This window comes from Dipodomys merriami, unplaced genomic scaffold (genome assembly GCF_024711535.1).
Source record: "Dipodomys merriami isolate MVZ:Mamm:240054 unplaced genomic scaffold, mDipMer1.0.p SCAF_5, whole genome shotgun sequence".
Lineage (NCBI taxonomy): Eukaryota > Metazoa > Chordata > Mammalia > Rodentia > Heteromyidae > Dipodomys > Dipodomys merriami.
In genome coordinates this window covers 40782645-40806842 of record NW_027206068.1, presented here as the reverse complement: position 1 = coordinate 40806842, position 24198 = coordinate 40782645, and the positions used below count along the sequence as shown (strand labels likewise).

The following is a 24198-nucleotide window of genomic DNA, read 5'->3' as shown; positions in this document are numbered from 1 at the left end:
CCTGGTTTTCTTCACGACTCCAAGGCCCAAAGGCTATTCAGGACGCCAATACCTTGGCGGGCGCGGTGCAGCCAGCACGCTAGCCCCGACTTCCCGATGGTGGGCGGCGCCCCGGCCACGCACCCGGCTGACGCGACATAGGCCGAGATCACCTCAGGAGCGAGCGGAGCAATCACAGAGCGCGCCGCTGAGGCGGGCCCGCCCAATCACGCGCTCGGAGATCCCTCCGCCAAGCTTCCTCCGCCGGGGTCCTCCCGGCCCCCTTCCAGTCGCCCCGCACACCGGGCACACAGATGCCAGTGGCACGCATTTCCTAGGGACTGGTCACCTTCTAAGCCAATTCTCTCCGGTCCCGGTACTCTTTGGGCCACAACTGCATTCCCATTCCATCAGAACCTCTCTATGGCGAAAGAAGACATCCGCACATCGGTACACTGCTCGGAGGCGTGGCCAGCGGCAGGCCCCGCCTCGTTCTGTGACGCACTGGGTGGCGCGCAGGCGGGTGGTGGGTGTGGCAGGCGGGGTGGCACCGGCCTTAGCTGGAGACCTGGAGGCCGGGGCCGCCTCCCATCACCCATCTGCCGGCTTCTCTGGCTCCATCTATTGGGAGGAGCGGCCGCGACCTCGGCCTCCAGTGTCCCGGGCGGAGTGAAGCGGAGCCGCGGCCGCCGCAGCAGCAGCCGCCGCCGCGATGGTGCTACTGGGGTTACTGCAGGCTGGAGGGTCGGTGCTGGAGCAGGCGATGGAGCAGGTGACGGGCGGCAACCTGCTGTCCACGCTGCTGGTCGCCTGCGCCTTCACGCTCAGCCTGGTCTACCTGTTCCGCCTCGCTGTGGGCCACATGGTCCCGCTGCCTCCCGGGGCGGTAAGTTGCACCCTCCGGGGTCCGGGCGCGGAGGACGGCGGCCCCGGGGGCCGAAGGGCGGGCACGGGCCGGCTTCCGTGCAGCCAGCCGGTGATGCCAGTGCCGGGTTCCAGTTGCCGGCGCCCGCAGCCGGGCTTGGGGTCGGGGTGGGAGCCGGGCGACTGCAGCACTGCTGCTGGTGGAGCCGACCGTCGGCCACCGCCGTGGCCTTTGCCGGCCTCGCCGACCGCTGGCATCGCATCGACCAGCACGGTCCCCGGCCCCGAGGAGACCTCCGGGATGGTGCCTGCGAGTCGCGATGCTGAGCGACGGCTGTGACCGCTCGGGTCGCCCTTTGCACCTGGCCAGGGACGAGCTTGGCGCGCGCGCGTGGGTCTTAGTGATGGCCGTGGCCCTGGTGGCCTCGGTGGGGGGCGGCCGGTCCGGCAGCCGCGGCCCTCGCTGTAGCGCTCAGCGCGGCGCCTCGGGGGTCGTGCTGGCTGCAGTTCCCGGTGAGGGGATCGTGGAGAGGGCCTTGATGGTGAAGTTATTGGTAGCGGAGGCCCTGGGTGGTCATCAGTCTGAGCGCACTTGTGTGGGTCGGCGTTCTGTGGGCTTTGTCCTCTAATGGCGATCTGTATCAGTGTCCAGGTGGGAGGGGATGAGTTCCGCTTGTTAAGAGTTGTGACTTGTGTGATCTTGGCTTTCATCTGCTGCGTCTAAAGTATCCGTTTTTGTAATCTGGCAGCGTGTTTTGTTTTTTGACGGCTGGCTTCAGCTTTCTCAAAGGAGTTTGATTCGTGAATGTATACTTGACAGGAAAGGCAGGCTCTGGAAACTGGCCTTCAAAAACTGACAAATGGACCACGCAAAGTTTATCGTACTTAACACCAAGGTCTGACCAAATAGCTTTAAAAGCGACAGAGCTATCTTCAGTGTTTGGAGTTGTCTTTCCTATTATCTGCGAAGTATTGGGAGGTTATGATGTTCTATTTGAGACCACCAAAGAGCTGAGAAATGTCACCTTTTTCTATCATTACAAGTTGAGTTTTTCAGGAGTCTTAGTTTTGTAATCTGTGGTGATTTTATGATGAGTGCTAAGAAGATTCATCTTAGAGTTGATCCACTCCCTTTAAAAATCAGCGGATCTAGTTCTTTTGTAGTGAGATAAGCATGTTGATTGTAAATGTTGCTTAAATAATTGTCTTCTTTGCATACTTTGTTTCTGTTCAGCTGTTTCTTTCACTTATTTCTGATTGCAGTGGTGTGATATTTAAAATTGAGGTGAAAGGAAGTCTAAAATTATTTCAAAATATTAAATAAGTAAACACATAAAATATATTTAAATAACACTTATAAAGAAATACATATGTATATGATGGGCAATGCTAAAGCAATTTCTAGTGAAAAAATCCATACTTTTACAGTCCAAAATGGATATATTTTATTTCATATTTTTAATTGTGCAGTGCAGTTTATTCTCATGAACTTTGATCATGTTTATCTCCCCTATTACTTTTTCAGCCCCCCTTTTTTGTACAATTTGTATTAGGTTTAATTACTCTTTTCATACATACATATAATGTACTTTGACCATATTCACTCCCTTCCCCCTGTACTCTTTGTCTGTCACCTCTATCTCCTGGTGGTTATCCCTTCCAAAATACTTAGGCTTTTACTTTCATGTCATTTGTATTTTATTTTGATTTTTTAGTTTTATATTCCACATAGGAGAGAAACATGTTATATTTGTTTTTTCTGAGTCTGGCTCATGATAATCTCTGCTTTGTTTTTTTCCTGATGATAAGATTTCATTTTTTTGTGTGTGGCTGAATAATGGAATAATACACTTCATTGTGTATGAATACATTTTCTATTTTTCTTTCTTTCCTCCAGTCATAGGACCTGACCTCAGGGCCTGCGCATTGTCCCTGAGCTCTTTTGCTCAAGACTATAGTGCTCTACAACTTTGAGCAGCAAAAGCACTTCCTGTTTTCTGGTGGCTAATGGCTCCTCAGATCTGATTCTCCTGAGTAGCTAGGCTTACAGTCATGAACCACTATTGTCTTTTCATCCATTCATTAATTGATGGGTGCCATAGTTCAGCTGTTGTGATTCCTTCTTTTTAAACAAGATTTGGGAGTAAAATTGTGGTAATAGAAGTGACAACACTTGTTTCTTCCCTTCCTGACTCTTCTCAGGATACACCACTAATCTTAGGCATATTTGACATTGTCTATTGTTTAAAGTCCTAGAGTCTGTTTGTCTAGTTATTTATCTTATATACCATATTTATAGTTTTGTTCTTTTTAGTTTTTCTTCAAAGATATTGTCAGTTTGGCTTTTCTTATTTTGATTCTTCACTTTTTGCTACACTTTTTTTAAGTATTAATGGCAAATTTCATTTAACTGTTCAGTCATGGAACTAATCTGAATTTTTCTCTTAAAAATATTCTTTTTTCTCTTACAGAAAAGTCCACCATACATTTTCTCCCCAATTCCATTCCTTGGGCATGCCATAGCATTTGGAAAAAGTCCAATTGAATTCCTAGAAAACGCATATGAGAAGGTAAGTCTTAAAAATAGACTCCCTCTAAAACCACAAGTCCAAACAAAAAAAAGAACTAGTTTAGATAAGTACTCTTCAAACTTCTCTTGTAAAATACAACAGTTTGGAAAAATGGTGATGATATGCTTATTGACAGTAGAAAAAAAAAACATAAAACTGAAGCTTTTCTGGTTTGAAAGGGCCTTTGTCCCGTTAGTTTCTCCCAGTGTTCTGACATAGTTCTAAATTTTGTTTTCACTGATTATGCTTAAGATTGATAAGCTTATGATTAAGATTGATACTTTTGTTAATCATGAATCTCAAATTGTCTTGACCTGCTCTATCCGTTTTCTGTAACTTCACTTGCCTCTTGGATTGGGTTACATGATACCATGGGCACTGGAATCTTTGATCCTCTCTAATGAGTTTTCCTGTTAGTTAAGCTGTTAACTCCACATTCTTGCCTTGGACTTCGCTATTTTACCTTACAATAAGTCACCTTATTCTTAGATCATAACCTCTGGTTTGCATGTGCAACTCTGTGGATTAGAAGCAGTCTTTGACATTATCAGTCCCTGTTCCCATTTATCTAGCAGACTTCTTTCTGGTTTTCTGGCTTTTGCTACTTTGGGTCCATGACCCCTCATTTCAGTTACAGCATTGTCAACCTGTCTAGTTCCCTTGTTTTTGGATCTTTTTACTGTGTTCACCTGGCTAAACACTATCTACGAAGAAAGTTAGTTACTCATTTTCTTCTACTTGTGCCAGATTGCGTCCTTCCTAATGTCCAAATTTCCTATTGCTCAATTATTTAATGTTCTTATTATTGACTTAACATTCCCATTCACCTTAATGACTAATTCAAGTCTTTACTTGTCTAAACTTCGGAGTCTACTTCTCCATCCAGGCAAGGTGATTTTGCCTCCTAAATAAAAAGAGATTAAAAAGCTTCCAAGCTAGTAGAGCTAGTGGCACCTGCCTGTAATCCTAGCTACTGAGGAGACAGATCTGAGCATCACTGCTTGAAACCACCTCTCAACCCCCAGTAAAGCCTATTAGACTCTTATCTACAATTTATCATCAAAAAGTCAAAGTGGAACTATAACTCAAGGGGTGGCACTAGCCTTGAGCATAAAAGCTCAGGGACATTACTTAGATCCTGACTTGTAACTCCACGACTGGCACCACAAAATAAAAAATCCCTTCTGCTACTTCCCCCTAGCTCTATCTGTTGCCAGTTCTGCAGATTCTATCTCCAAAATAACAATTTTCTCTCTTTTACCTCCCTATGCCACGCTACCTCATGTCAGATGTTTATTAAGTTTCTGCTAATAGGTTCTTCTGATTTATGCCATGACATTCCTTCTACTTCTACCTCATATTTTGCATAGATTAATATGAATATTCACATACATAAATGTGTCCTTACCATATAATTGAAAATGTACCTAGTTTCCTATGGCTTGCAAGGCTTGGCAGGCTCTATATGGCTATGCTCTGCCTGACTCTTATTTCCCATCTTATCTTTCCCCCTTTCACCTTTAAGCCTTTGTGCACACTTAACTCCTACTACACTTGCCATTCATTCTCAGTCCTGGTGTGTTTTCCTCTTTAGGTCTCCTTTTTTTCCTTCTGTAGTCTGGGTTTCTTTTGTAATATGTGTTTGCATTTGGAATTCTACTTTTGTTAATGTGATTATTTGTCTATATCTTCTAATAGACAAAAGCTTCATGAATCAGGGACAGCTCTTTTATTCATGTTATATCTCAAAACCTGGTCTTTAATAATAATTATAAACCTGTAAGCTGAAGCATTTGATACCTAACAAAATTGACAGTAATAGCAAAAATGAAGTCAGTGTTGATGAGGTAGCAAGCAAAACACTGATAATTAGGTAGTCTGGTACCCTCACATAGCAAATACTGGAGGAAAGGCCAGAACATTTGGTTGCTCCTCTACATTCATTCTTTTATTTATGGTGGTAATAGGGTTTAACCTCAGGCTTCATGCTTGCTGGGCATGAGTGCTCTATTACCTGAGCCATGCTTCCACTTCCCCCGTACATTTATTTTACACAAGGAAAAAAGAAGTATATTCTCAGAGTTCTCAGAAGTGTTCATTACAGAATTTTATAGTAAAGAAAAAAAAACCCCAACATATCTGTGACACATTATCAACATGTCCAATTTTAACTGAGTAATTAAATTAATATTGTCCTGTCTAATGGTAGAAAATATGATGTTTAATTGATAGAACAGGGCAAATGAGAAAAGGAAGAATTAAATGTATTTATACAGTCTTTACAACTGGATGCACATAATTACAAATTAAAACAAAGGTTGAGAGTATTGAAAGATGAAGGGAATTTTTTTTTTAATTTAATTTTATTTTATTTGAGAACATACTGTACAGAGGGGTTACAATTACATGGGCAGGATAATGCATACATTTCTTACCAAGCATTGCAGCCTCCTCCTTTGTTTACCCTTCACCTCCCTTCCCAGCCTCCCCCCTCCCCCCCACCCACTCATACCCCGCCCCACACACCGACATTGTAAAGCTGGTTTTGACATGACATTTTGTACTTCTCATTGTTGCAACAGGTCCACCTGAATCCTTAAACGACTTGTTTGTCCCCATCTCCTCCACATGTTATACTGACATCAAATATAGTGAAAGCGGGGATTACACTTTGGGGGAGGGACATACAAAGCAACAAAGAAATAATCTTATAAATGCGTTAGAGACACATGCATGAAAGAAACGAAAACATTAAAATACATATTTAAGGGTTCATTTTCCTAACATCACATTATCTGACCTTTTACGCTTGACTCATACCTATACTAGATATTGCAAATAAGGGAAACCATGGGACCTATGTTTCTTTGGGCATGGCTTACTTCACTTAATATAATTTTTTCCAAACCTTTCCATTTCCTAACAAATGGGGAAATGTCATTCTTTCTGATGGAGGCATAGAATTCCATTGTGTATATATACCACATTTTCTTGACCCATTCATCTACTGAGGGGCATCTGGGTTGGTTCCATATCTTAGCTATGGTAAATAATGCTGCAATAAACATAGTTGTGCTGGTAGCTTTAGTGTGGTCTTGTTTGTAAACATTTGGGTAAATGCCCAAAAGTGGGATTGCTGGATCATAGGGGAGATCTATGTGAAGTCTTTTGAGGAACCTCCATACTGCTTTCCAAAGTGGTTGAACAAGTTTACATTCCCACCAACAATGAAGTAAGGTTCTGAAGGGAATTTTTTAAAGATTCAAGTGCCATAAATGTTTCTCAATGAAATATTATTTTGTAATTTAAGAACATGAAGTACCTTTGTGTTGCCTTTTTGTGTGTGTGCTAACCTCACTGTGGATTATTTCTTTAGTATGGACCTGTATTTAGTTTTACCATGGTGGGCAAGACATTTACTTACCTTCTGGGGAGTGATGCTGCTGCACTGCTTTTTAATAGTAAAAATGAAGACCTGAATGCAGAAGATGTCTACAGTCGACTCACAACACCTGTGTTTGGAAAGGGAGTTGCATATGATGTGCCTAATGCGGTAGGTGGTACTGTTATGGCTCCGTACTAAAAAAATTACAGCTAGGTGTGTGTTATTATACATTTATAATGTATAAATAATTTATCTCTTGGATCAAATGATCTGAAAAACTAGAAGACATTAAATAAATGAAAACTGAAGGAAGATAAAAATAATGTCAAAGTATGGTGGATGCTTGGGAAGTTGCATCGTCGTTTGTACTGGGTTGGGAGACTGGAAGGTAACCTCCATAGCAAATTGGTCTCTGGAGTTAGGAGTATGAAAAGGAACAGGAAGCGAAGCAGGAGTTGGGCTAGGACTTGTCTAGGACCTCAGTAGCAGACACCTTTCTTTTCTTTTTTTTTCCCTATTAAAATTTTTTTTTATTATCTTTAAGTAGTTGTACAAAGAAGTTCCCATTCTACAAAACAGTATATGAGTACAATGTGTCTGACAACATTGTCACCTGTCTCTCTTAACCTAGCCCTTCTCTCACGCAGACACTTTTCTATATGCTACTTCACATATATACAGACATGCTTGAAGTGTCCCATGGGTAATGTCATTTTAAAAGTGCTTTTATTTTTATTTTCTATTTTTAAAAATGTGGTTTTCTCTAAGTGCTATATAGTTAGAATAACCTACTGGATCCTATGATAAAACAAAAAGTTACTTTAATGTTATATTTTCTTGATTTTTTTTTCTTTTTTTCTTTTTTGAAGGTTTTTTTGGAACAGAAGAAAATGTTAAAAAGTGGCCTTAACATAGCTCACTTTAAACAGTATGTTTCAATAATTGAAAAAGAAACAAAGGAGTATTTCCAAAGTTGGGGAGAAAGTGGAGAAAAAAGTAAGGAAAATGTTTTACAATTGTCCTGTTCTTAGTGTGAATAGAGATATAGAATGTGTGTATACATATGTATACACACACACACATACTTATATATATATGCATAACAAAGCCGATGTATTAAACTACCTTGTATTTAGAGAAGGAAATGTCTGATTACCATGGACTTGTAAACAGAAATAGAGCTTTTAGGTTACAGTAACTGTTGCCTCTGAGGCAATAGTCTTGTTTATAGCAAACATCACCATACTACATTCTGGGTTTAGGTTTTGGCTTCTGTTTATGTGGTACTGAGGCATCCATCCCAGGGCTTCATGCATGCTAGGCAAGCACTCTACCACTTAGTCATCTTTCCAGTCTGGGTTTTAGCTTCTGTAAAGGCTCTAGAAGCCTGCTTTTATTGTTAGTGTACCTAATGGTAATATGTATGTTTTCTAACTATGAAAGAAACTGATGTGAACATTAGAACATTTCTTTGTTCTATGTATATATGTATGTATGTTTGTATGTATCTACATATATCTACATATATGTCATACGTATGTATCTACATACATACAGGGTTTTACTTCATATCCTAAGCTGGACTTGTACTTGTGTTCCTTCTGAATCATCCTCTGAGTGTTGGAACTGTAGGCATGTGCTACTACTCTAGTTAGAATTCCAATTAAATAAATGCATGAGTGATAAGATAATTTTGGCATCAAGAGAACCAGAACATTTACTGAACTTTATTTTCTTTTACAAATCTAGTTAGAAGGCCAATTGACAGTTCACTGATGAATGTGGAATTAAAGAACAAGAAATTAACTGGATAATTTTCATGACTTTTATGTCAACAAAGTGGTGTTTGCCTGATACATCTATCTCTAATGCTGGGATATAGCAATTGGTGATTATAGTTTCCTATTCTATATGGCTAAGACTTCAGTATTTTTCCTGATCTTCATCATTTGACTTGGGGAAAAAAAATCCAATCTTTGGACTGATGTATTGGGAAAGCACCCCATTATTGTCCTCGTGCTATTTAAGTTATTTACTGGGGCCTAAATTTAGGACCTTGCACTTGCTAGGCAGGTACTTTACTACTTGAGCTATGCTCCAGCTCTTTTTTCTTTTTGTTATTTTTTTGATAAGTCTTACAATTTTTTCCCAGGTTGGCCTCTGACCACTGTCTTCCTGCTTGTGACGCTTAGTTGGATAGTTGGAATTACATGGGAGTACCATTCTGCCCATCTTATTGGTTAAAATAGAAATCTAACTGGAATAACAAGTATGCATTACCATATTTGGTCTGTGCCCAGAGGCTCTAACCTTATTGATGGTTTTTACTGTGAACTGAAAATCAGATAACCGTATTTTTATTTTCATGTTGAAGAAAAGCTCATGAGTGAATTTAGAGATGCCTTTGTGGCATCTATTTTGGCTCACACAAAGGACATTGTGCATTTGTTTATTGCCTTCATGTTCTAGATATTCTAGATTTTGGGGGGCAGTATGAGTGGGATATTTTTCTTTTTTTTATGTATTTTTTAGCATTTGGGCTGAATTCTGGAGCTTAAGACTGCTGCACTGCTATTTGAACTGTATCTGTAGATCCCTCCTCTCCCCTTTTTGCTCCCCCTTGCCTTTTGAGAATAGAGCCTTGCTGGCCTCTCAAACCCACAAGCCTTCTCCCTCTATCTCCTGTGTAGCTAGGATTATAGGCATGAACCACCAAGCCTGGCTGTACCTGTCTTTTTTTTTCTTCACAAATCCTTTGTCTTTACAAAAATGTTTCCAAAGACTTCGGGTAGTAGTGATGATAATGATCCTTTTTCCCTTAGATGTGTTTGAAGCTCTTTCTGAGCTTATAATTTTAACCGCTAGCCATTGTCTGCATGGAAAGGAAATCAGAAGTCAACTCAATGAGAAGGTGGCCCAGCTGTATGCAGATCTGGATGGAGGTTTTAGCCATGCAGCCTGGCTCCTGCCAGGATGGCTGCCTCTGCCGAGTTTCAGGTATGGATAAAGAAAATGTTGCACTTGGTTGTTTAAGTTTGGAAAACTTCTATTATATTGGTGCGTTTTTCAAATTTGGGTAGATTATGAGTCTCCATTGTTTTATCAGAAATTAAGACAGGTTTTATTTATTTATTTATATTTTTTTTGTCGGTTGTGGGGCCTGAACTCTGCCTGGGCACTGTCCCTCAGCTCTTCAGCTCAAGGCGAGCGCTCTACCACTTGAGCCACAGCGCCACTTCTGGCTTTTTCTGCTTATGTGGTGCTGAGGAATCAAACCCAGGGCCTCATGCATTCAAGGCAAGTACTCTACTACTGAGCCACCTTCCCAGCCCCTAAGACAGGTTTCTTTAATGCACTCATTGAAGTTGTTTCAGCTGATTGAAAAAGGGAATTTCTTGTCTGTCCTAAGATTTTAACATTTACCTGTCACGTATTCCTGTACTCAGGAATGTCTGAGCTGGACCTCTGTGATGCAACACTATTTAAAGCACTGTGTGAAAGTCTTCGATGGTTTTTGTATATGCACATTGTGAAACTTCTTTCTTGGGAATATTTGCCCTTCATTTAGTTTTCTGTTGGTCAGCTTGTCAACTATACTGTGATTTCCTCATCGTAACCATCTGTGATGCAAAGCAATAGTACCCTTATTTGCTATGCAGCTCTGAGTTCTGTCTGTAAATAGCCTTTCTCTACTTTTGCTGACTCTTTTTTTAGGTAAGAGTTGGGGTTGAAGCTCATTGGTACTTTTCTTCTTTTATTTTGCTGGTTAATTGGAGATCAGGGTCTCCCAGATTTTTTTCCCAGCTGTCCTTGAACCTAGAGTCTGAGATCTCAGACTCCTGAGTAGCTAGGATTATAACTTTGAGATATTAGTGTCTGGCAAGTTTGCAGGGTTTTTTTTTTTTTTTTTTTTTTTTTTTTAAGAAAAATCTCTATCTTATGTGAGAACACCCAGCAGAGAGTTTGGTCCATTGTCAGTTTTCCAGTTTTCCATAAATGTGCACCCCCACCCTGTTTCCAACTCCCTGTGTTTTGGGTTAAGTTGCAGTTCTTAGCTTGACATGATAAGCTAGTCTTGTTCCATTTACTTGGAAAAAAGTTTTATTATTCTTAGTGGTTTTTGGTGCTGACTACTGAACCCATTATCTTGTGTATACTAAAGATGCTCTTCCATAGCTATACCTCCAGCCTCCATTTACTTTCTTAAATAGGCCATGGGTTTTCCTGGCTCTGTTCTGTTCCCAGTATTAACTCTGAGTGCTTCCTTTCTGTGCATATTCTCTGTTAATCCTCAGTAGGACTCATACAAGGGAAACAGGGCAGGAGTTTCTATTAGAAAGCTTGACTTAAGAGGGAGCCTAGGAGTGAGATTGCCTGGATTTAAATTCCAGCTTCAGTGCTCAAGAGCTACCAGTGAGTTTAGGATGACTATCTGTCTCAAATTACTTGCTGCATAGTGAGCATGTTAAAGATAACCTTCTGAGATTAAGCTTATTTTATGAATCTACTATAAGTAGATTCATAAAAACTGCAAAAACTATGTTGTTTTAGAAACAAAAGTATAATCAAATCCTCTAGAAGAACCATTCTAGAACTATTCTGCCTCAAGACTTGATTTGGCTAAATTACTATTTCATGTTAGTTTAAAAGAGAGTACAGCTTTCTTTTGAATTGGAAAATGATTCTAAAGGAATTATATACTTGTTTTAGACCTAAGGTGGAAATGCTAAGTTAGGTAGCACTTTAACAATCTTGTTAGATAAGTGGACAGATGTAGCACTTCACATTGCCCTCAGGACTGTAGTAATCCTTTTTTTTAACATATATTTTTTATTGTAAAAATACTGTACAGAGGGGTTACAGTTTCATGAGTAAGGTAATGAGTACATTTCCTACTGAGTGTTGTTACCACCTCCTTTGTTTTTCCCCTATCATCCCTTCCCTTCCTACCTCCCCAACTCTCCCCCCATCCCCAGTAGTAATTCTTTTTTTTTTTTCTTTTTATTGTGAAAATACTGTACAGAGGGGTTACAATTACATGGGCAAGATAATGAGTACATTTCTTATCAAGCATTGTAGCCTTCTCCTTTGTTTCCCCTTCCCATCCCTTCCCATTCTCCCCCCCCCACCCTCCCCCAGTAGTAATTCTTTTTTTTTTTTTTTTTTGTCGGTCGTGGGGCTTGAACTCTGGGCCTGGGCGCTGTCCCTCAGCTCTTCAGCTCAAGGTGAGCGCTCTACCACTTGAGCTACAGCGCCACTTCCGGTTTTCTGGTGGTTTATTGGAGATAGGAGTCTCATGGTCTTTCTTGCCCGGGCTGGCTTTGAACCGCGATCCTCAGATCTCAGCCTCCTGAGTAGCTAGGATTACAGGCGTGAGCCACCAGCGCCCGGCTCCCCAGTAGTAATTCTTAACAGTATGTTTCATGGCTTCTCCCCCCCCCCAATTGTTCTAAGTTTTGTCAATTATTTTAAATGCATTAAGATTAAAGTTTTCCAAATGAATTTGATCCTAGATAGTATTACTATTTTTAAAAAATAATTTTATTTTTGAATTACAGACGCAGGGACAGAGCTCATCGAGAGATCAAGAATATTTTCTACAAAGCAATTCAGAAACGCAGGGAGTCAGCAGAAAAAATTGATGACATTCTCCAAACTTTACTAGATTCTACATACAAGTAAGAGCAGTTCAGAGTGCATATCAAGCTGAAGCAGGAAATTACTCTGTAAAACATAGTTCAACACTTAAAACATAAGGTAGAAACTATCACCTTTTTAAATGGATGGAACTAAATTACTATGGGTCCCTGTGACCAAGAATAATGAAATTGGTATGTAAATATGACTCTTTGTCTAAGGGTGGAGGCATGGAATGTTGAGTGGCTGTGTGCTTTCTTCCCTAGAGATGGGCGGCCTTTGACAGATGACGAAGTGGCAGGCATGCTTATTGGGCTGCTCTTGGCTGGGCAGCATACATCCTCAACCACTAGTGCTTGGATGGGCTTCTTTTTGGCCAGAGACAAAACACTTCAAGAAAAGTGTTACTTAGAACAGAAAACTGTCTGCGGAGAGAATCTGCCTCCCTTAACTTATGACCAGGTTTGTTGGTGTTTTCTGTTTTATTGCTGCCTTTTATATTGTCTCTTTTAAATAGACACTTTGAGATTTGTCTGTATATTTTAGCTTAGGTCAGTAACCTCTATTTTTAGAAAACTCAATAACTTTATCTATTCCAGTGTGATTGCTTTTTTCTATTCAACTTACTCTGTTTTGCACAGATGCCTTGGGAGTTCTATGGTGGTACTTTGGCTTTCGAGTTTGGCTTCTGTAGGTTCAGGAAGGTATTATATATGTTGAGTCTTAGGAAAGGTAAAGACCTCTGAATTAAAGTTTCTGGTCCAGATGGTGGAATTGTTTTGGGACCTCCTGAAGAGACAATGGTAGCAATGAAGATTAGAAACCCAAAACATTGTATCCAGCTTTCTGGGCAGAAAAGAGAGGGCTAACTGTCCAACCTGCTATTCTGTCTTTGAAGCAAATCTGGTCATATACTCTTCCTGGAGATTTTTTTCCCCCTCTTCTTCTGATCATCTGAGAGAGAAAGAAAGACAGAGACAGAGACAGAGAGACAGAGGAGAGAGAGAAAGAGAGAGAGAGAGAGAGAGAGGAAGAGGAGAGAGAGAGATTGAGTGTTGGGTCCTTACCGTGATGTATTAACATTAATTTTTCTTTTTCTTTTTTCTTGTGCCAGTCCTGGGGCTTGAACTCAGGGCCTGAGCACTGTCCCTGAGCTTCTTTTGCTCAAGGCTAGCACTCTACCACTAGAGCTACAGTGCCACTTCCAGCTTTTTCTGTTTATGTGTTATTGAAGAATCAAAGAGCTTCATGCATGCTAGGCAAGCACTCTACCATTAAGCCACATTTTAGCCCTAACATTAATTTTCCAATGGTGAATAATTCTTATATTCCCTGGTTGTACAGTTATTTTATATATTATTGCAACAGTTTGCTAATACATTCTTTGGAGGATTTTTCCAGTGAAATTTATAAAGGATATCTATAATTTTGTTGTGATATCTTTGACTGGCTTTGGTATCAGGTTTTTACTAGTCTCAGGATAAGTTTGGATATGTTCCCTTTCTCTACTGTTTTTGGGAGTTTGTGGGGAATTGATATTCATTCTTTTTTTCCCTCCCATGGGTAATAGAATTTTCTATGTATCTTTATGAGAAGTTTCTTAATTACTGATTCTCTTGTTACAAGTATATTCAGATTTTCCATTTATTTTTTCTGCCAGATTCCAAAGTTTGTCTTTTCAGGAATTTGTCCATTGCACTTTGGCCACTTTGTTGCTATGCACTTGTTCATAATTTATTATAATCCTAAGATCAATGGTAATACCTCTTTTTCCTTCTTAAATTAGTAACTTTTAAAAATAGCAGCTTCTACAAAATCCATTTAATGATTCCTTGTACAAGTTAGTAATTTGCTTAGAATTAGGAAACCATCATAGTTTAATTTTAGCACATTTATATTATTCCTAAAAGAGTATTCATATACAATTATGCTCTATTCCCTGTCCCTAGCCCCTGGCAACCATGAACATTCTTTTTGTCTCTGTGAGTTCTTCTAGTCTAATATAAATGGAATGATTCAATAATGTGGTCTTTCATAACTAGTTTTCTTCCACCTAGCATGATTTTACTCACTGTTCAATTACTATAATGAAAAAAGAAAACAGATTTATTTAGCTCACATAGGAATAAATCAGGCATTTTTATTAGGGAATGGTTTCATGGATACCAAAGCACATTAAGAAGATATAAGCAACTCAGCAATCAACCCATTTTGAAAATGTGAGGATTAAAATCCAAAAGAATTTCTTTGGTTCAAAGGTCCCTTTGTCATATCATAGCAGGATAGCATCATGGCAGGAGTGGTATAAAAGGGAAAGATAGATCACATGACAAAATAGCCAAAATAAGGTTTTTTTTTTTTTTTAAATAACATCTCTCAAGAATAAACTCAGGATTCCATGAGAATGACCTTTTTTCTTGTGAGGGCAGTACCCCAGAATGTCTTACTAGTCCCCACTTCTTAATGGTTATATTACCTCTTACCATCATCACATTGACAACCAAGCTTCCTATAGGTGAACCTTTGCAGGATACACTTAACTTATATTCAAATGATAGTAGAATGTTGTGGCATGTATCAATGTTTTATATATCAATATATATCACCAGTAATATTGGATTACATATATATGCATAATATATCACAGTTTATAGACATTTGGATCGTTTTTACGTTTTCAATATTATTTGCAAATGTTTGTAATACTTTTCTGTGGGTATTTTCAACATTGTGAGGTACATATGTAGGAGCAGAACTGCTGGAGTCACATGGCAACATTATACTTGGCATTTTGAGGAATTGCCAAGTGACAATACCAACCTACAAGCCCATCCTTTCGGTTGTTGTAGTTGAAACCATGCTATTGGTTTCCAAGACTACATAATGGATCTGAAAGTAGTAGTTATACTACCACAAGATTTACTCTTCTCACTAAGATTCTTTTTCTTTCCCCATTGAATTAGTAGTGTTTCTCTTTCTCTCTCTCTTTCTCTCTCTCTCTCACTTTACAGCTTGGGTGGGGGAGGAGGAATTGGGGAGGTGGGAAGGGAAGGGAGATGGTAGGGGCAAAACAAAGGAGGGGGTAACAATGCTCTATAGGAAATGTACTTATTACCTTACTCACGTGACTGTAACCCCTCTAAACAGTATCTTTACAATAAAAAAATATTAAAAGAATAGGAGATAAAGTCTCTCATATTTTCCTGCCCAGGCTCTCTTTCAACCATGATCCTCAGATCTTAGCCTCTCCTGAGTAGGTAAGGTTACCAGTGTGAGCTATCAGTGGCTCAGCTAACTCTATTTAGATGTTACAAAATCTTTGGTTAATTGATCTGAGCTCTGAAGAAGTTGACATTGGTGATTTTTGCAAACATTCTCATTCTTTGAAAGAACCCTTTTAGTAAGTCCTTACTGAATCATTCTTCAGATGGCCACCACTCTTCCTATCAGGCTGCCTGTTGTTTTTCATTCTTTTTCTTTTTTGACCATAAATAGAAATGAAGCATGATGATCTCAGCCACATTGAACCAGTCCCTCTGACCCTCTACCTAAAATACATGCCAATCATGTACTAAAAAGTTAAAATAATTTTTATGCTATTCAAGTATGTTACATGTTGGTTTTTTTCTTAAAAAAGACAACAAACCTCAGGAACTTCTTTCTCTTTTTAGCTCAAGGACTTAAATTTGCTTGATCGCTGCATAAAAGAAACATTAAGACTTAGACCTCCTATAATGACCATGATGAGAATGGCCAAAACTCCTCAGGTGAGTGTCTTGGCATGATTTCTAATTCTGTGTCCTTTCTTTTCAATCAAAGAAAACATTTTAAAATTTAGTATATTAGGTTCCTTTATTTAGTTTTTTATTCAGAGTTTAATATGTAGCTCAGGTTGGTCTAGGAACTCATTATGTAGCCTAGGCTGGACTTAGAGTTGTCCTATTTCAGCCTCTTAAGTGTTGGGATTATAGGCATGTACCACCACCTCTGGCCAAAGACAACTTTTTTAAATTATAAAAATTAAATTATCTGGCCTGGGAAGGTGGTTCAGTGGTAGAGTGCTTGCCTTGCATGCATGAAGCCCTGGGTTCGATTCCTCAGCACTACATGAGCAGAAAAAGAAAAAAGCCGGAAGTGGCACTGTGGCTCACGTGGTAGAGTGCTGGCCTTGAGCTGAAGAGCTGAGGGACAGCGCCCAGGCCCAGAGTTCAGGCCCCATGACCGGACGGACCCCAAAAAAAAATTACCATCACTTCTGAATAGTTTTAAATTTTTTTGTTAAATAATATAATTTAACATTTTTTAAATTTTTTAAAAATGTTCTGAACATTTTCAAAAGACACCTAGATATTTTTACGTAATTGTAGGTAGTATATGTAATCTCTAATTCTGATTAGGCTATTTATTTGCACATAACAATAGGTTTTTAAAAATGTATCTTTCTTGCTTTAAAAATAATGTCTTATGTTGGGGAAGGAAGTGCGTGACAAAGGGCTTGCCTATTTAGTATACAGCGGTGCTGGGTTTGACCTCTAGCATGGATTTATAAACCAAGGCAAGTGGAAAATAATGTTTTGTTTTGTTGTTATAAATAATTGTAACAGTATGAGGCATACATATCAGATAATGGAAGGCTCCTTGAAATTCTACTTTACCTGACATGCATTATGACTTTGGTTTGTCTATATACTACTACTACATTGATGGCTGGCTTGCAAATCATTTTGAATTAAAATGAAGGTTAATTGACCTATTTATATAGCCACCTTCTATATCTGTATAAAGGCTAAGTGTATGAATGCTTTCTAACATAATGATGTGTTTTTTAGTAGCATATTTCAGTATTCTCTAATAAAATGTGTTGCTTTCTTTTGTAGACCGTGGCAGGGTATACCATTCCCCCAGGACATCAGGTGTGTGTTTCTCCCACTGTCAATCAGAGACTGAAAGACTCGTGGATAAAGCGTCTGGACTTTAATCCTGATCGCTACTTACAAGATAACCCAGCATCAGGAGAGAAGTTTGCCTATGTGCCCTTTGGAGCTGGTAAGATGATTACAATTTGGGTTTGGACTGTTTGTTCCTGTTTGTTCATAGGAGCATTCCATCATTTTTTTTGTAGGAATAGAATCTTTGTAAATTAAAAAAAATAATTCACTTATTCAAGGGGAAATGTTCTATGAATCCTTGTAATCTTCCATTACCTTTTAACTTAGCTAGTTTTACTAGTTCTAATTTTTATAGAATATTATTTTCCCTTATACTAGTCTATTTAGAGATATTTGTGAATTCTTTTTTAAAGAAACATTGGATAGAGCAAAGGAAGGGTGATATAGTCTTAAAAGAAATGTACTGGGGGTGGGAAAGTGGCTTAGTGGTAGAGTGCTTGCCTAGCATGCATGAAGCCCTGAGTTCAATTCCTCAGTACCACATAAACAGGAAAAGCTGGAAGTGGTACTGTGGCTCAAGTAGTAGAGTGCTAGCCTTGAGCAAAAGAAGCTCAGGGACAGTGCCCAGGCTCTGAGTTCAGTGACCAGAACTGGCAAAAAAAAAAAAAAAAAAGTAATATCATTTATGAAGCTGTAACCCCAGTGAACATTAAAATTTTTTACAAAAATAAAAAAAAGAACCATTGGAGTTAGCACAGCGGTTTTAAATTTGAGCAAATGGTATGTAGGTTTGCACATAGTAATAAGTGATTTATGGGTCAAATGTTTCCAGAAGTATCCTAAAATCACAGAGACCAACCATTTCTTTATCAGTTGGTACTCTATTCTGTGCCTTTTATAATGTCAGATGACTCTTTCTCATGTAAAGGAGAATATAAAGACCTTTGAGAATTTTAGATCTGTAGTTATGAAGTTAAATTTAATAATGTGGTATATAACATAGCAAAGGATCTTAAGATTATTAATGGTTCCAATGTTTATAATGACATAGTAACTATTAGTAAATTCTGTGGCCAAAATTCTCCAAGAGGGAGGTGTCCTTGAACATAATGATAAGGTGGTTTCTGAAACTTTTTTTTCTATCTGTGACTATTTGAGTGAAGATATGTCTTCTCAGCATTTTTCAAATCATTGTGTTAATTTCTGAGGGCTTCTGTAACCTATAATTATCACAAACTCTGGGTACCTTGAAATGAGAAAATTACCCCCACAATTCTAGAGACTGGTAGTCCAAAGTCAAGGTTTTGGCAGTGTCATGCTCTTGCTAGTGTCTTTAGGGGAGAGTCCTTTTGCCTCTTCCTAGGTTGGTGATCAGTAGCTTATATCTGCATCATTGTAATCATGCTTCTGACATTATTACTAGACTCTTCTTGTATATAACTGTTTTCTAAGGCCTATTAAGGCTACCAGTCATGGAATCTAGGACCTACCCTAACTTAGTATAACTTCATTTCTAACTGTTCTGTTTCTAACATTTCTAACTTGGATTAGGGTAGGAAAGGAGGACATATTACATATATCCAGTTTCTTCAAGTTTTCCTTCCCTTTTTGTTTTCCTCCCTTTACCCTTTCCTCCTTTAAGAGACTTGTTATGTTACATACTCCCTAAAGACCTGGCAATCTTACCTTACTATGCAGAAAAGCTGGATTAGGGGCTGGGGAGGTGGCTCCATGGTAGAGCGCTTGCCTTGCATGCCTGAGGCCCTGGGTTTGGTTCCTCAGCATCACATAAGCAAAAAGAAAAAAGCCGGAAGTGGCGCAGTGGCTCAAGTGGTAGAGTGCTAGCCTTGAACTGAAGAGCTGAGTGACAGCGCCCAGGCCCAGAGTTCAGGCCCCATGACTGGACCAAAAAAAAAAAAAAAAGAAAAGCTGGAATATAGGTAGCACATACCACCACACCCAGCTTCAGCTATTGTCACACTGTGTATGAAAAACATTCTTGTTTATCTCTCTATGTTGGTTCTTATAGTCTGTTTTCATAATGTTATGTTTTGTTAATTCTTCGAACTTACTAACTCTTCTGTTGATTCAGTTAGAATACTTCTACTTTGTTGCTAAAATTAACCTAAAAATAACCTTTTGTCTCGTGTTTTCCAGAGTAAGCAAGGTTGATCTGATTAAAGTACCATATATGCACTGTGATATACCATAGTGAAACCTCTTTTGTTTTTTTCTCTGTGGGTCCTGGGGCTTGAACTCAAGGCCTGGGTGCTGTCCCTGAGCCTCTTTGTGCTCAAGGCTAAGTGCTCTATTACTTGCTCTACAGGGCCACTTCCAGCTTTTTCTGGATAGTTTATTGGAGATAAGAGTCTCCTGGATTTTTCTGCCTAGTCTGTCTTCAAACTGTAATCCTTATTTTCAGCCTCCTGAGCAGCTAGGATAACAAGCATGAGCCACTGGCTCACAGTGGTGGAACCTCTTTTAGCAATATACACTAACAAAATGAATGAGGGGAATGTGAAACAGTACCTGTCCAAGGTAGGGATATTACAGGAAGGATGAAGGTATACAGAAAGATGAAGGTGAATTTGGTCAAAAACTTTATATATTGTGAATGAGGTTTATTGGATCAAGATGCATTATATGTAGACATTAAAACCCTTTGTGCAATTAGTTGATGTTTACAAAAAAAGTCAAACAACTTTTAGTAAATAATGCTTTATCTATTTTTCTTTTAAGCCAGACCTTTTTGGGTTTTTTTTTCATATGAACCAGTTTGTAAATGTTCCTCTTAAATGTGGCTCCTGTAAGTGTAATTCTGGGCCAAGCAAGTACTGTGCTAACCATTCATATCGTGTGTGTGTGTGTGTGTGTGTGTGTGTGTGTGTGTGTGTGTGTGTGTGTGTGTGTGTGTGTGTGTGTGTGTGTGTGTGTGTGTGTGTGTGTGTGTGTGTGTGTGTGTGTGTGTGTATGTGTACTGGGGCTTGAGTTTGGCTTTTTGCTCAAGTCTGGCATTCAATACTTGAGCCACACCTCCACTTCTGGCTTTTTGGTGGCTAATTTGAGATATGAGTCTCATGGACTTTTCTGCTTGGGTTAGCTTTGAGCTATTATCCTCAGATATCAGCCTCCTGTGTAGCTAGAATTACTGGCATAAGCTACTGGTGCCCAGTGAGGGTTTTTTTTGTTTGTTTGTTTTGTTTTGTTGATAAAAAAAATATTTTACAGCCATGCTTACATGGCTTACATCTGTAATCCTAGCTACTCAGGAGCCTGAGATTTAAGGATCACGGTTCAAAGCCAGCTTGAGCATGAAAGTCCATTGAGACTCTTATCTCCAATAAAACACTCAGAAAAACTGGAAGTGGCGCTGTGGCTTAAGTGGTAGACCGCTAGCCTTGAGCTGAAGAGCTGAGGGACAGTGTCCAGGCCCAGAGTTCAAGCCCCATGACTGACAAAAAAAAAAAAATTACAATGGAATGCCAGTTTTAAGTTAGTATTCAGAATCCTGAAAAATGACCTGAATTCTCAACTTTTAAAATTACCATTTCCATCTAGTCTTGTCTTTGCCTAGCCCCAAGTGATGCTAGTCTCCTATTCTTTTGTATTAAATCTTGGTGGTTTTGCATTTATGGTTAATGATCTTTTTTTTGTTGTTGATGGTGGTGGTAACGGGGCTTGAACTCAGTGGCCTTGGACACTGTCCCTAAGCTTTTTCACTCAAGACTAGACTCATTCATTACTTTGAGCCACAGGACCACTTCTGGTTTTATCATGGTTAATTGAAGATAAGAGTCTGATGGACAGACATTCCTGTCCTTGCTAGTTTTGAACCATAATCCTCAGATTCTCAGCAGCATAGCAAAGATTACAGGTATGAGCCACCAGCACTCAGCTTTAATGATTTTAAATTGGCTTTTGAATATAATGTTAGATAGGAATTGACTCCTCCTCCCTAGAATATAATGTTAGATGGGAATTGACTCCTCCTCCCTAACCCCATAGTATTCCAGTACCATGTGTTGAGAAGACTACACTGGCTTGCCTCAGCACTTGACAACTGAATAAACACCTGTGTATTTTTTAGCTCTCTGCTCTGTCTCACGGTCTGTTTTGTTGCTCTTTGTCCAGTACCATACTATCTTGGTTACTGAACCTGCGTCAGGAAGTCAAACTTAAATTCAACTTAAGTCTTCTAGGATGGTCTATTTTTAAGATTGTTTTGGGAATCCTAAGCTCTTGAGTTTCCTGTGCATTTTAGAATTCTCTTCTCAACTTGTATGTGTGGATTACCTTTTAAATTTTGATCTCAGTTTGTTCTTTTGGGCTTATTAAGTCCTTTCACCTTCTATTATCCTTTTTAATGACACTTGACTTTTTTTTAGTATGTTCATATTTACTTTGATAGTAAAGTTCTTTTAGGATAGGAAGTGAGAATATTCTAGTACATTGGAAAACTAGATTTCTGTCTTATGATTTTAAACCTCCTTTATGTTTACTTCATAGAAGGTTTTGCCTTCTATATGTTAAATTTTTAGAAAATGTCATTGGAAAAGTAATCATAATTAGTCAAATGACATTTGCCTAAAGCACTGAAAATGGCCAGGGATTTTCAATAAACTGTTTACATCCTCATTTCATGTTACTATCTGTACATTTGGTGTTGATTTTAAATTTCACCTTTATACATCAAAGTATTTAAAACTGACAAATAAAACCTTTTCTTTTTTCCAACAGGGCGTCATCGTTGTATTGGGGAAAATTTTGCTTATGTTCAAATTAAGACAATTTGGTCCACTATGCTCCGTTTATATGAATTTGATCTCATTGATGGGTATTTCCCCACTGTGAATTATACAACCATGATTCACACCCCTGAAAACCCAGTAATCCGTTACAAACGAAGATCAAAATGAAAAAGGCTGCAGGGAACTAACATGTAACACATCACTGTAAAGATGCAGAGGCATTTGAAGAGAATGAAGTTCATGAAACAACACTGTAATGTTTTCTTGAGTGTGTAATTCTAAAAGCCAGTAGAATTTGAAGATTTCTTAACTGAATGATACTGTTAAATCTAATGGAACATTTTTCTAACAATTTTGATACTATGTACTTTAAGGATGTTATGTTCATTAATAAAAAAAGATTAGGGGATCTAGGTAACTGACAGATTTTAAATGGTAGTTTCCAGGTACCAGTTTTAAAAGCACAAATAGTTCTTGGTATAAAAGTCTAGTGAAATACTTCAAAAGGCTATTCTATTCATTTACCTGGGGTATTTTTTTGTGTATAAAGATAGGGTGGGTGGGAATAAAGTGACATTTAAAGCCTTAGGTATGGGAGTAGTCTGTTGTTTTGATATGATAATACTCAGCAGTGATGGAGCTTTGCTGTAGAAAAATGTGTCCTTTGAAAATTTTACTTTGAAGCCTCATATGAAAATGAGAGCTCTAGGGACATGCCTTGATATAATCATATTTCCTAAAAACAGTACATTAATACTTAATAGTGCTTATATGTAATAAATATGTATCTGGTTCCACAAGACCATATTTGTGTCAAATTCCAAAATCAAATCTTTATTTGACTCAGTGTTGTTTCCTACACTGTCTCCAGAACCTAACTAAGGTTTTATTACAAATTCTTTTGAACAGAACTAAGATCAAAGTCCAGCTTGAAGATAAGGTAATATGAAGCACGGTCCTTGGGAGATGGTATTACTGATCATTTTCTGTGTTCAGGAATTGACCTAACTCACAATGTTACTGGAGCCTAACTATATGAGCCATCTGTCATCTAGATAAACTATTTTTTCTTGCTGGGTTTGGTGGCCCACATCTTAGCCCAATATTTGGGAGGTTGAGGCAGAAAGATCATGCGTTTGAGGCCTGCCTGGGCTACACAGCTAGACTCTGCCTTGAAGAGTTTTGTTTTCCTCTCATATATGTTACAATTCTGTTTGAGGCTAGAAGATTCATGTTAAAACTAATTGTGAAGGCCATTATTTCTGCTGTTAGATAACATTTCACATTAAAAACACCTTGAGAAAAACGCCTTGTATTCATGAATCTGTAGTGTTTACTTCATTGAATAGCGTTTAGGGCAGACACATGGATAGAGAAAATTACATCTTCATTTGCACTAACTTCTAACTGTAATATAGTATTTTCTTCATTTATAAACTGAGGTAACAAATCACTATCTTAGTGTAGTGCCTTGGGAGTCTGTCAGTAGAAATCACAGCTATTTTCACAACAAATTATAGATGATACAGATTTCTTGAAGTATCTTTTGCTCTTATCACTATGTTGAAGATTATATAGTTATATTGCCCACTGCTAGATTGTATTCAATGTTTCCATTATAAGTATATTAAGTTTTTAAAAAGTTGACTAGTTTATTTTTGAGGTGGGATCTTTATTCTTACTAGAGATCTAGAGAGATTTGTTGCACAAAAAACATCCGGATTCTGAAAAATAGTCTGGTTTAGTGAATTCACTTTCAATGGATTTTTTTTTTAGGTGCTAAGAGCTTAGATCTTGTACATGCTAGGCAAGTGCTAGACTTCAAAAGGTTCAGGCTTTGTACACTAATTGTTGGTACACATGAATAGCAGTGATTGCAGAGGCCCACCAGAAGAAAGCTTGATGGCCAGAGTGGGAGTGAACTCATTTGTAGACTACTTGCCCACCTGCTTTTCTTCTTCTGGCTCAATAGCAGGACAGCCTTGAATGGCAACCATGTTTGCTATTAAAAGGGTTCTATAACTTCTCCTTAAGCTGTTTTAGAACACCTTGGCTATTTCTAGGATTCCTCTTACTGGAGACTAGATGCTGCTACAAGCTGGACTCATGCCTATAACCCTAGCTAC

General features: G+C 38.9%; 1 protein-coding gene across 2 annotated transcripts; it reads left to right on the top strand.

Moving 5' to 3' along the window:
- The first annotated feature begins 302 nt into the window (after positions 1 to 302).
- On the top strand, positions 303 to 22877 carry LOC138809670 (lanosterol 14-alpha demethylase). 2 transcript variants are annotated; one of them, XM_069996469.1, is made up of 10 exons: positions 303 to 429; positions 3315 to 3413; positions 6790 to 6966; positions 7668 to 7794; positions 9621 to 9795; positions 12357 to 12476; positions 12702 to 12897; positions 16107 to 16202; positions 17313 to 17481; positions 22062 to 22877. In XM_069996469.1, exons 1-10 carry the CDS (start codon positions 403 to 405, stop codon positions 22238 to 22240), a joined length of 1365 nt encoding a protein of 454 aa, XP_069852570.1. In that variant the 5' UTR covers positions 303 to 402; the 3' UTR covers positions 22241 to 22877. The 2 variants fall into 2 exon arrangements, with proteins under 2 accessions (XP_069852570.1, XP_069852569.1); XM_069996468.1 differs by lacking the exon at positions 303 to 429 and adding an exon at positions 564 to 865.
- The last annotated feature ends 1321 nt before the right edge of the window (positions 22878 to 24198 follow it).